The following is a 12515-nucleotide window of genomic DNA, read 5'->3' as shown; positions in this document are numbered from 1 at the left end:
CATGGCAGCTTGGTACATGTGACATCTGAATTGAGTGTGGCTAGAGTACTGGGAAAATGTTAACATCTCTATGGCAAATTGATAAGTCATTAGGAAAGACATTGAGATCCCAAACAACCACTAAGAATGCACAATTATTAAGGTTTCTAAAAAGAGACTGGAAAGGTTCAGCCAGGAAAAGAAGTCAGTTGCTAATTGCCCCATGAGCTTTAATATTTGTGCTGTTTTTGTGTGAAGGGCAATTTTTTATAGTGTTTGTTTTCTGCCCTAAGAAATTCTGAAGGGCATTGAAAATGTCCACCCCTATTTTTTATTCTGTACTTATTCTGTATTTATTCACTGTGTTTGTTGTGAATTAAAGGTAAAGGGACCCCTGACCATTAGGTCCAGTTGTGACCGACTCTGAGGTTGCGGCGCTCATCTCGCTTTATTGGCCAAGGGAGCCGGTGTAGAGTTTACCTTCCTGCTGGAGAGGTACCTATTTATCTACTTGCACTTTGACGTGCTTTCGAACTGCTAGGTTGGCAGGAGCAGGGACCGAGCAACGGGAGCTCACCCCGTCACGGGGATTCGAACCGCCGACCTTCTGATCAGCAAGTCCTAGGCTCTGTGGTTTAACCCACAGTGCCACCCGCGCCCCTTCATCCCTCTACTTGTACTTTATTGTATGCCCGTGGGAGTGTCATTTGAATTACAGTATATATATTTATGTTTGGGGTTGTGGGCTGTTCCTGAGACTGATGGCTGACTGGCATCTTTGGAGGATATTGGCATCTTTGCAAACCTTCATTCCAAATTTGTTTGTGTATGTGCTTTCCCTTTCTGCTGCCACATCTTTATCAAGTTGCATTGGTGATCTGGCTTGTTTATCTTGCTTTGATGCATTTTTAAAAAAATTGGGACCAACAGATACTGATGAAAGTAAGCAACATTGAATAAAATGGTGTGGTATTGCCTCAGCTTCACACCTCCCCCCTCCCTTTTGTTAGCAGTAAATTTTATTTTGTCAGTACCACTCTATAAAATATGTTAATTTTCTTCTTCTTTAGATCTTGTTCCTGTTTCCCCATACATCTTTTACCAGATGTTTAGAGAGTGATCAGTGCTATTAACATGCTACCGTAATAAGCAAGGAAATAACACTGATTTCATTTATTATGTTTAGTTTCTTGTCCTTTTGAAGTGTTGTTGTTGTTGTTGTTTAGTCGTTTAGTCGTGTCCGACTCTTCGTGACCCCATGGACCAGAGCACGCCAGGCACTTCTGTCTTCCACTGCCTCCCACAGTTTAGTCATTTTGAAGTGTAGTTAACAGTATTTTAAAATATCTACAAGGACTTCTGATTTTACTAACTGATTTGAAAGGAAACATTGCATTTAAAGGGACAGCTTAAACAAATTTCTAAAGCAGGCCTTATAGCACAGTCACTTGAACTTTACTTTCACAATAAGCTATAGAATCTTTGTTCCTTTATAACAAGGCGCAGCTCCCACTTATCTGTTGAGAGCAGGAATAGTCCACACAAAGATTACACTTAAACAGCGTAATGTTATTTCTTTTAGTATTGTGTGAAAGCACTTTAAATACTATTAAACTAAAAATAATACAGATCTTGGGCTTCTAACTGGAATAAAAACAACATTTTATTTGTACACGTCTTTATCACTTTCTGTGACGGCAAAGCAATATTTGTTGTTCGCCAAGAGTTAGAAGATACCCACTGCTGTATAAAATAAAGTGCTGACTATAGAGCATCCTGTTTACTTTGCTTTTTTAACTTTAAGACATCTAAGAAAGAGAGGAAATGAGCTATTTGTTTTGTGCTCAGTTGCTTAATGTTCTGTGTTAAAAGGGATTTTATATTTGGATTGTAGGAAAGTCTTAATTATATATATTTAATGAGAAAATTAGAGTACTCTGCACTATTCTTCTAGCAACAAATAAAAATAATATGCAGATGTACATAAGAAAGCTTCTTACTATATGTCTTGGAAAGTGCTTTGTCTATTTTTCTGGCCTCTGTGGGTTTGGATACCTCTCCAGATATCATCGTAACAATCCATTAATCCAGGGGTTCACAGTGGGTACCTGGCAACACCTTATTAGCTTATTTGCTGGTGACATTGCCATCATCAAGGCCCAAAAGCTGCTCTTCCAGAGATAATTAAAACTATAAATTATTGTTGGGTGGTGTTTGTGTTCTTTATAAACTATGACAAATCAGAGACCTTGTTTTGGAATGTGAACTTGCAGACTCAACCAGATATTAGATGATCCACCAAACTTGTTCTACCTCCTTACAATGTTTTGGGGTTCTGATTCCTAGGAATCTGAACAAATTGCTTCATTTAAAGTACCCTACTCCCACCCCCAAACATATTGTAGAGGACTTGAAGGCTTGGCAGGCTTTGATTTTTTTCTATTCTGGGGAGGGTGGCTACTGTAAAAATGGTAGAACAGACCAGAATCTTGTTTCTATTTCAAGTCCTGTCGATTTCACATAATACCCTTACCTCTTGGCAACTTCTTAATTTTTGTTGCAAAATTAAATCCAGCCAGGGAGGCTGGGAAGTCCTTTATTTAACAAACATAATTTGATGCCTTTCAGCTATGGCAAATCGTTCTGATGATTTTAGCAGATCTAGCAACATCTTGGGTTGCACTGGATGCACAAGATTCTCCTTCTCTCCCTCTAATTGTGATCCCCTTTTTTGCTCCCAAAGAGGTCAGTATGGAAGTCTTTATTACACTATAGATATGTGGAACAGAAGGTGTAAGAAACTAGCCTCCATACCCTTAATCCCCTTTCCTTATATACCACAATTTCAGGCTCAAGATAAATTAACAGTATCTACTGTTCTTTCCAAAGCGGGACTGCATCACCTGCAAGACTGTTATGAGAACAACATGCCAGTTACAGAATCACAACTCTCGGAATTCTTGAAAAATTCAGGAGTAGATCAGCTACGTATCAATCAGATTGGCATCATCTTGAAAGATCCCATGTTACATGGTGTAGCCACTAGAGCACTGGAACTTTAGGAACATCTAGCTGTGGCAAGCACCCAAAAAGGCAGGGTCTTTCCACTTACTGCTTTGAAGTCAGTGTGGGAGATGAACCCTATAGACGAACTGAAAGATTCTCAGTGGCTTAAGATCTGCTCCTCTTATCCCTTTAGGTCCACGTCTGCTAACATTAGGGAGAGGTTCAGTGGTGGTTTTTAACTCTGGTCTGGCTAGCTCATACTGTAAGATCTGGTTCCCCCTTATGCTGGCAGGGTTGTAAGGTACGAGGAACATATTTGCATATGTGGTAGAACTGTAATTATGTACACAAATTCCGTAAGCAGATTCCAATGGAGATAGGTAGTATTGTTGGCAAACAGGTCATCTTGGATGCTAAGCTATGTCTTTTATCTTTTTTGATGCTGACAATGCCGAACTTACTTCTCAACAGTAAATTCTATATCTGTTGGTTGCTCCTCATCTAGTGATCTCTCAAGGGTGGAAGGATGCATCTTGTTATTCTGTGGTATAAAAAAGTCATATTCATTGCCATTTCTGAAAAACGGACTCAAAAAAATACTTTGCTTCTGCTTGGGAGTCGTTTGTGATTTATATGACCAAACAATCTCACGATTGGCACAGTCCCACTAAATAAGTTTCTTTGGCAACATTCATGAACATTTGGTATGGTTGGTAGAAATATGAACCTTGCATTGCACCATGGAATATATTTTATGTCATTCTTTTTAAGCTTTCTATGATTATTATTTTATTATCTTGTAAATTTATTCTTCCTGTTTTTACAACTGTTTTTAAGTACAGATAGGATGAACCTGTGTAATCACCAGCTTGTCAAAATCAGCCCTTTAGGGCCACTTAGGCTGTGATGTTTTCATTATATGTGATATTTTATATGTATATATTTTAATTCATAGAATCAAAGAATTGCAGTGACCCCAAGTCCAACTCCTGCAATGCAGGAATATTGACTAAAGCATTCAAGACAGATGACCATCCAACATCTGGTTAAAAACCTCCAATGAAGGAAGTCCAAATAATTCTACTAATGCTTTATAGATAGATATACCCCAATTTGGCACCAGGGTTCCTGAAGTGGATCAGGCAGTCTTAAGTCCACATTTGAATGTCAGGTGCCATTTTGAATCAAGATGGTGTACCAAAATGTAACTTTGCCCAATTTGGCAGGACAGTTCCAAACTGCATTGATTGGGATGCCTCAAAAGATACTGTCACTCCAGTTTTACATGACATCTCCCAAGATCAAGGACTAGGTTTTGGTATATGGTTGGATACCAATGGACATACTCCTCCTGTCTTTTTCGCAATGAAGGTCATCCATAAGGGTAACCAAGGCTGATTTCAGTCCCATACTGTGGTGTGCGCCCAGATTGGAAAGGATCTAAATAATCAGTGTGTCAGATATGTTCATATTTTAATCAGTTACTGTGAGATAAATGTTTAATCACAACACCTATCATATATGTGTTTCAGATAGGCAGAGTGATAACAGGTTTTATTAGGAAAGATGTTTCTAGGTGGCATTTGAAGGAAGAAGAAAAAGGTAGTATCACATAGGTTTTCTGGGAGAGAGTCCCATATCACATGTAAGGCAATGCCTTAAATATATATGCAGTAACCCCTGTTATCTAGCAACACTCCAGAAGAGCCTTTAAATGTAAACAAGTACAATGTCCATCAGTTCTGTGAAAGATCAATTAATTGCAATGAGTACAATCTGCTTCTATCGCCTAGAAGTCATACGGTCTGAAGAAAAGCCATGGACTTTGTCCCTTCATAGGGTAGAAAGCAGGAAAAGCTTTTTACATTTTTTTCATCATATCTGGTAACAGGAGGGTGGGTGGAGATGGTGCAGCTATATGACCTGCCCAGTAGCAGATCTTTCAGGAGTCCCAAATCAAGACATTTTGCTTGTAGTAAACCCCACTGACTAGTCATGGCAAAGGGCAGGCCAAGTTTTCAGTGTGCAGTTAAGCTTTTTGTTGATTAATCAGTTGAATACTGCAGCTTGATCATTTGGCTTTCAATATGCCACTTGAACCCACTGACTTTCCAAGTACTGGAAGCAAAATAATTTTATACTTTACATTTCCCGGCATGGACATAGGACTGTGAAACAACTCTGATGAGTGGGGATTGGGTGCGGCATGCAGCATAAACCTTACCTCTGGGAGTGGTAGTGCAAAGTGTTACTGCCTTGTGTGTTTGTACAGAAATAGTTCATTAGAACATAGGTCTTCAACCTTTTTGAGCCCACAGCGCCCCTGACCAACTACATTCTTTCTGCAGCACCCCTGTGGGGCTCAGGAGCCCAGTTATGTCAACCCTTGCCTGCAGAGCTGGCAGTCTCTCACCCTTTTTCGTACACGCTCTTTTGTGGAGTGTTCCCTCAGCCTCCTCTCCTATCCTTGGGAGTCCTCTGGGCAGCCACTGCTGCTGCCCCTGGTCTCTGAGCTGCCCCCCTCACCCTCAAAGAGAAGTGCCTCCTCACACTGCCCCACAGAAATCTGGGACTTGTCTGTCCATTCCCAACAGCAAGGGCTGGCAGACGGACTGGCTGGCCTCCCTCCCTTGCTTGCTTGCTTACTCTGAGGCCGTCTCAGCTCCTGGCAACCAGCACCCCCTGACTAGCCCCAGAGGTACCATTCACCTACAAGTCTACAGCTGTGCAAGACTTTGGGAGGCAGAGATGTGAGAGGGCATCCGAGGAGGGAGGGAAGGAAAGAGGGACAGAGGCCAGTGTTGCCCACAGCACCCCTGACCATCATTCAAGGCACCCCAGGGTGCCACAGCACACTGGTTGAAAACCACTGCATTAGAAATATTTGGTTAAAGAGTTAAATCCTGAAGTATCTAACTTGCCCTTTTTTAGGTTTTATGGCTCAATCTATGCTGATACGTTTATCTTTGGTAGTTGTTGAAAGCGATCAAGCTTATTACAGGGGAAAAAAATGTTTTATGACTCAAAACTATTTTACTCTTACGTTTTCTTCCTAGATTCTTGGTGAAAAGATGGATGAGCAATTACAAGAAGAGCAAAGTCCTCTGTATCCGGTCAACCTTTCAAAGACTGATGACGTATCTTCCAGCTCATCAGCTGTTGAAGAAGCAGAGAAAACGCTGGGAATTCAGGAAAGTCTACAGATTGCAGACACTGGAGGTGAAAAAAGCCCTTTGAGCATAGAAAATAAACAATTGACACTGGATCCCAGTTCAACAGCTCTTGATGCAAGTGGAAATGGGGATGTTGTTGATGCACAGCTTACACCAGACGCTAATGGAGATGGAGGTGGAGATTGTTGTGCTAAACCATTTGAAATGCAGACAAAAGAGGACTGTTTACCTATGGGAGACTGTAAAGGACAAGTTTCTAAAACTGATGACACAGATCGATCCCTGGTACACCTATTGCATGATGATATGAAAGGGCCTCATGGGGTCTGCTCAGAAAGCCCTTATGACACAGATTGTACTAAGAATCTTATCTCAACTATTCAAAACGCTTCTTCTCAGGAAGCTTTGTTAGAAGAAATAGAGTCTGAACTACTATCGACGGGTTTGTTGAAAGACCATAAACTTCCAAATGGGGTGTGTAAGAGTGAAGCTACGTTGGCTGTACTTGAAAAATGCATGCAAGATAAATATCTGCAGCAAGAACACACAATAAAGAAGTGAGTACTGGGCGAACATCCGCACATAGATCTTTAAACATGAATGTTATTCATTATGTATTGTGGAGTTACAGCTTTGTGCTGTGTAACTATAGTGATGTCTTTGTGGCTAAATGGTCAGCTTGGGCAAACAACATTGCTTGCAGGAGCATTTTCAGTTTTCAATAGGCAGAGAGATTAATTCATATATAAACTCATCAGTCCATAAAGTGACCATATGGTTTCCAAAGCGTACGTTAGGTAAGGCAATCACGTGCCAAAATTCACATAACTGTGTGTCAAGTGTTCTGTGGGGCTTTAGATTTCTGGTTTTTTAATACTCTCCTTCAGTTGATGGATTCAGACATGGTGTGTTTGAAACTGAGTAGCTTCAAAAACAGTTTGGGGTTCAGTATGTGGGTCTTCTGTTTAATGGATAAGAATAAATTTTAATGCCTTTGAGGACCAAACTATTGGTTACTATATGTTAGTCCAAAAGCCCCTTTCCATTGCAATACACTCTACAGAGGGGTACTTTGCAGTGAGGATGGGGGGACAACATGCTAAACCTTTTTCCTGTGAGGTGTTTCCTTATTCTCACTGCCACAATTGGATTCTACAACCGTGTTTGTAGTACATTTAAACCTAGAACATTGTTGGGTAGGAAAAAACCAACCTGGCAGGAACTATCTTCTTTCCTTGGTTTTCTTTTAACTGTGTTTCATTCAGGTTAAACTAAATTTATCTCATTGCAGTTTAGCTCTGTCCCCAGCTTGTATCCAAGGATCACTTTGCTGCTTGGACAAGGCAGGGTACATCAGGTACAAAACCCCTCTACCCACTGCAGTTCCTCATGCCCCCTGAAAAGCAGCTCCATGGGGTTGGGAGGCCCTCTGGAATACTATGGGATATTGTGCAGAGGGCTCCAGTAGATAGGGGTTGTGGCAAAAATTGGATGCCCCTGCTTTGCCCAAATGGTAGTGGGTTCCACTACTGGCAAAGCCACTATTGAAGACAGCTGCTGGTACTTTAATATTAGAGGAAGACTGCAGTTATTCATAGTAGCTTATTTGTTACCTCATTTGAATTACTTTTAGCGAGGGTTTGAAACAGGCCTGCAGTGATGTAGGGTTAAACACACCAGTTGCTTCTTAGTACAGCAATTTTTAGAACTTATTGACTAGGCATATGATGTAGCACAGCTACTTGCATGCAGATGTCATTGAAATCCGTAGTATTTGTGCATGTTTTAATGTAGTTACCAAAGAAAAGACAAATATGGTGACTAATATGCAGATCAGGAGGATAATCAGAACTTTTGGCCTTGGACAACAACTTTATTATTATTTTGTCAGAGCTTAGAAACCTGAGGCGTTCTCCAACAGCCTTTGAGAAGCTGTGTAGGACCCTACTTCCTTTGGGTCTTTTTACAGGCTTGAAGCCTTACATCACAGAGTAACTGAAGCAAGAAGAGAGAACAAACAATTAATTGAATGTGTTGCTACTGAACAAGGTTATCTAATAACATGAAATAATCAGAAGCACATTAAAGTGCACTAGAACACATAATGTCACTAGAATCTTCTGATGAAGGAAGAAATGGATGCCACAAAAACTTAAAAGGGAGACCAAAATCAAATAAATGATCTATCTCTTCTGCTGTTCTGGTCCATGTCTCTCATCCCTCTGCAGTGGCCTGACAGCTGGCAGGGCAGATTTCCATGTCACACTGACGTATGTATGGGCCTCTGTGTATGAGGATGTGTATTTTGTAATGTGATAATGGCCGTGCCAGTCTGTCCAAATATATATTTTGCTCACTTACACATGTAAAAATATGCTGATGTCACCATCCTAACACTTTACCTTATTTATAAGAAAGTAACTGTGTATATGGAAAATAGTAAGGACAGTAGGTTCAATTTTTTTCTTGGCAAGAAATAGCAACCCAATACTCTTTTTAACCAATCTCTCTCTCTCTCTCTTGTTCTCTTTCTCTTTTAAAGCTGCTTTTGGGGCAAGGTAGAGTACCCTGCCCCAGTGAGTAAGCTATACTCTCGCTTGTGAATTCTTTATCAGCAAAGACCTTTCCAGAGCATGTCTGTGATTACAAAGAGACTTTCCAGCCATGACAGGATGGTGTGTGAAAAACTTCCAAACAGCTGTGTTTTTTAAGTTCTTAAAAATATTGATTTTATACATAAGCTATCACTGGATCTTGCAGTTACAGGAAATGTCCTCTGCTGTGAGTCTAAACCAGTCAAACTCTGTGATGTAATAACTTCCCAATCTTGCAGGAAACATGTTTACTGTATGTTTTAGGTAAATTTTATTTGGTCCACTTTGAACTGAGGTAAACTTCCGTTTCCAAAAGAAACAGAATTTCACTGAGAATCAAAGGTGGCCCTTGGGCGGTGTAATTTCAGTGGGCTGGTGCTGGAGTTCAGCAGTCTTTGGTTTTTTTAAACTATGGCTAAAGAACTAGGAATAGGCCACAGGATTTTGTGCTCCCCTCCCATACATAGCCTCCTCCTTCTACCACCAATCTTGAAGTAACCCTGCCCTGTTCCTTGTTGTAATACATGCACTGATGTTTCTTCTTGGGCTGCTTAACCCATCCTTTTTTACCAAGACATTTAGTGGCTACTGTGCTAAGGACAATCCTACACATGCCTACTTAACAAATGAGTTCCTTTGAGTTCAGTGGGGTTACTCCCAGGTAAGTGAGTCTAGGATTGCAGCATTTATGTCGGTGTCCGTACAATAACAAATGATGGTAAAAGGCAGTAAGGTGAGTGGAGAATGAGAGGAGGTTGTACAGTGGTACCTTGGGTTACGTATCCCTCTGGATACATAATCTTCGGGTTGCGAATCTTCGCCTTGCATGTGTGCGCAGAAGGGTGCCTCCGGTTACGGGCTTTTCGGGATACAGCTGGACCTCAGGAATGGATGCTGTCCGTAACCAGTGGTACTACTGTAATCCAAAATCATGGCTAGGCAACCGCTACCATTAGATCTGTCCCACTAAGGAAACCTTTATTTATTTCTTCAGTTCAACAATGTCTATACCATTTAACACCATAGTTTCTAAGGACACAGTGAGGTTACAAAAGATGATAAAATCAGCTAACATTACCCATCAAATCAGAAAAGCTTATTTAAAATGCCTGCTGAATATGTTTCTTTTTTTAAGGGAGAGGGCTTATGATCTCAGCTGGGAGGGAGTTTCACAAAACTGGGAACCTTGCCAGAAACTATTCTGACTAGACCCTTTGAAGAATCATTCCTTATCAGCCTGCGTGCATAAATCACCTACTTCTTGTTGGTTTCCAACGCCCATCATCCCAGACAATTGGCCACGTTGGCTGAGATGGATGGGAATCTCGGACCAACAATATCTGGAGGCCACAGGTTTCCCACCTCTGACTTACGTGCTTCTGGGGTACAAATTGGCTGTGGTTCAGAACTTTTGTGCTGTGAATTGTGCAATAGTTTGGAGTTGGCAATAATTCAGAACTGTTTCACATGAATGTTCTGGGCTTCACTTGCCTTTGTTGAACCAGTGCCGAATTTGTTGTGCCAGTTCAGTATTATTTGTGTGATGTGCTACAGGCAAACCAGCTTTTCTTTTCTCCCTAGGCAGCCTTGGACCTTCTGACCACATCTTTAATTTAATTATGTTGTTTCATCCATGAGACTATAAAAAAAAACCCTGGCCTGTCGCTGTTTGAGGTCTTGTTGGGAGGTTGCTGCTGGCCATTTGCAAATTTTCTAAAGGGCACCTTCAACAGAGTTGAATAAGTTTGGGCAACTTTTGGCCAGGGTATTATTAAAGCTGCCAGGGTTGTAAATCTTTTGAGATTTTGATTTGGCTGCAGTGTTCGAAGGCATGGAGCCAGCAAATTAAACACATGCCTATTCTTTCTCTTTGTGGCTTTATTACCTAGACAACAGTGAAGTGCTTTGTATGCTCTAAATGTGCAGTTTGATCTGAAATACTACTCAGTTTCTTTCTTTTAATTCAAACTTTCAGACCAAAGTATCATAGGAGTCTTTGTGATTTGTTTTGTTAAACAAATGAGATTCTTGTATTTTGAAGATTGTTCCTGTGGCTCCAGCTCACTGGATATTTTGCTTGTGTGTGTACAGTTGTGCACTCAGAGTGCTCTACTAATATATGAGCAGCACACCTAAGCATTTTGTGCTTTTAAAAAGAACTAACCTTCATTGAATTTGTCTCTCAGTAACTGTTAGCTAAATGGAGACAAACAGTGGGAAGTCTGTTACATTTGTGCCCTGCTTATAAGCTTCCCAATAGAGATCTGGTTGGTCACTACTGAGAACAGGATGTTGGGTTAAATAGGTTAGCGGGCCAGTTCAGCAGGGACTCCTCTAATGTTAAGTTCTTACTGCACTGCAGAGGATTCAACTATATGACCCTCAGTCCCTTCCAACTGCACAATTCTTTGATTCTATGTTTCCCTCTGAAGCAAATGTCGGACTTTATTTATGCTTTCTTTAAGCCACATGGAAGCAGTTTAAAACTACCCCTGGTCATCAGCTACTGTGACGTTTAAGAGCACCTTGCCATGTGGCCATCTCAAGTGTGTGGAGTGTCTCCATGTCCCCTGTGCTCACCTCTAGTGTTGTCGTGTGACAGGTGATTGTTATATGGAAAAGGATCCAAATTTTTCTTGTAAAATGTGGAAACAGTTGTAAAATGGATGGGGCAGAAGTGGTAAAAGTCTAGTCAGTTTGGGGGGTGTAATGGTGAGGGAGGACCTTAGGACCAAGAAGGTGGACTCTGCCTTAGCTTGAGAGCAGGGGGGTTAAGAATCCCTTGAGAAAATTTTGGGTCTGTGGCAATCCAGGGTTTGGCAATGTAGTTATCTTTTCGTCATACACACTGGGCTCTGCTTCATCGGATATTCTTTTAATTATTTCATTGGACAGATTGATTAAAGAAAACAAAAAGCACCAGGAACTAATTTTGGGCATTTGTTCAGAAAAGGATGACTTAAAAGACGAATTGAAGAAAAGAACAGAAACTGAAAAACAGCACCTTGGCATTATTAAACAGGTATGGAGTTTTAGGCATATTCATGCCTTGTTCAAGATATTTCACATAAAACTTGTATTTCTATTTGTACTTTCAGATACTTGGTTCAGCATTCGTATTTCTTCATATACCTGTTGACTCAGAAGTGTCCCACGGAGTTCAATGAGTCCTAACTCTAGGCTGTGTATAGGAAGGTTGCTGCCTGAATTGCCTTGAACTTATGTTTGGCAGCAAATATTTAATTTTAGAGTGTTTTCAATGGAAATAGTATATATTTTATTTGCACTGAGATGTACATGGAAGCCCCTGGGGCAATATTTTGATTCTCTTTTTAATAGAGCATCATATTGCATTATATGTGACTGTTTAGTTTCCCATGCTTACCAGATGTAAAAGTGTGTTAAACTCAGCCTTGTAAACAAGGCTACAAAATTACTACCCTGCCAGATGTTTGTTTGTTTTTTTTTAACTGCTAGACTCTGGGAGCTGTCAAAGGAGGGACCGTCTCTCCAGCAGCCCGTAGGATTTCTGTGTTTGGCCCGACTGGGAAGAGGGATGGAGTGCTTTGTCCCTTAGATATCAGATCGCTCCTTATTGCCTGTGGATACCGGATGAATACTTAAGACCACAGCTGTGCTGAAATTATTGTCAGAACTTGGAACCATGATCACTGGAACCATGATGGTGATGGCAATATGGTTTGATTTGCTGCCATAGCAGGACCAGCACCATGTGATGCATATTGCTGCTTTAGGCTGTCAA

General features: G+C 40.8%; 1 protein-coding gene and 1 long non-coding RNA gene across 2 annotated transcripts in view; one reads left to right on the top strand and one right to left on the bottom strand.

Moving 5' to 3' along the window:
• Positions 1–5505: 5505 nt before the first annotated feature.
• The window catches only part of CCDC186 (coiled-coil domain containing 186), a 31383-nt gene continuing 24373 nt past the window's right edge, over positions 5506–12515 (top strand). The window contains exons 1-2 of the mRNA XM_083616678.1: positions 5506–6715; positions 11648–11774. Of these exons, the coding sequence (XP_083472804.1) occupies positions 6057–6715; positions 11648–11774 (786 nt within the window). The 5' untranslated portion in view covers positions 5506–6056. The remainder of the gene's footprint in view (positions 6716–11647; positions 11775–12515) is intronic.
• On the bottom strand, positions 6053–11640 carry LOC310763901. Its single transcript, XR_014548901.1, has 2 exons — positions 8061–11640; positions 6053–6141 (listed from the first exon to the last, which is right to left on the bottom strand). It is a non-coding gene; the product is annotated as an uncharacterized lncRNA (long non-coding RNA).

Source organism: Podarcis filfolensis (genome assembly GCF_964270895.1).
Source record: "Podarcis filfolensis genome assembly, chromosome: 5".
NCBI lineage: Eukaryota > Metazoa > Chordata > Lepidosauria > Squamata > Lacertidae > Podarcis > Podarcis filfolensis.
Note: the sequence above shows the minus strand (reverse complement) of the source record. Positions and strands in the feature narration are given on the sequence as shown.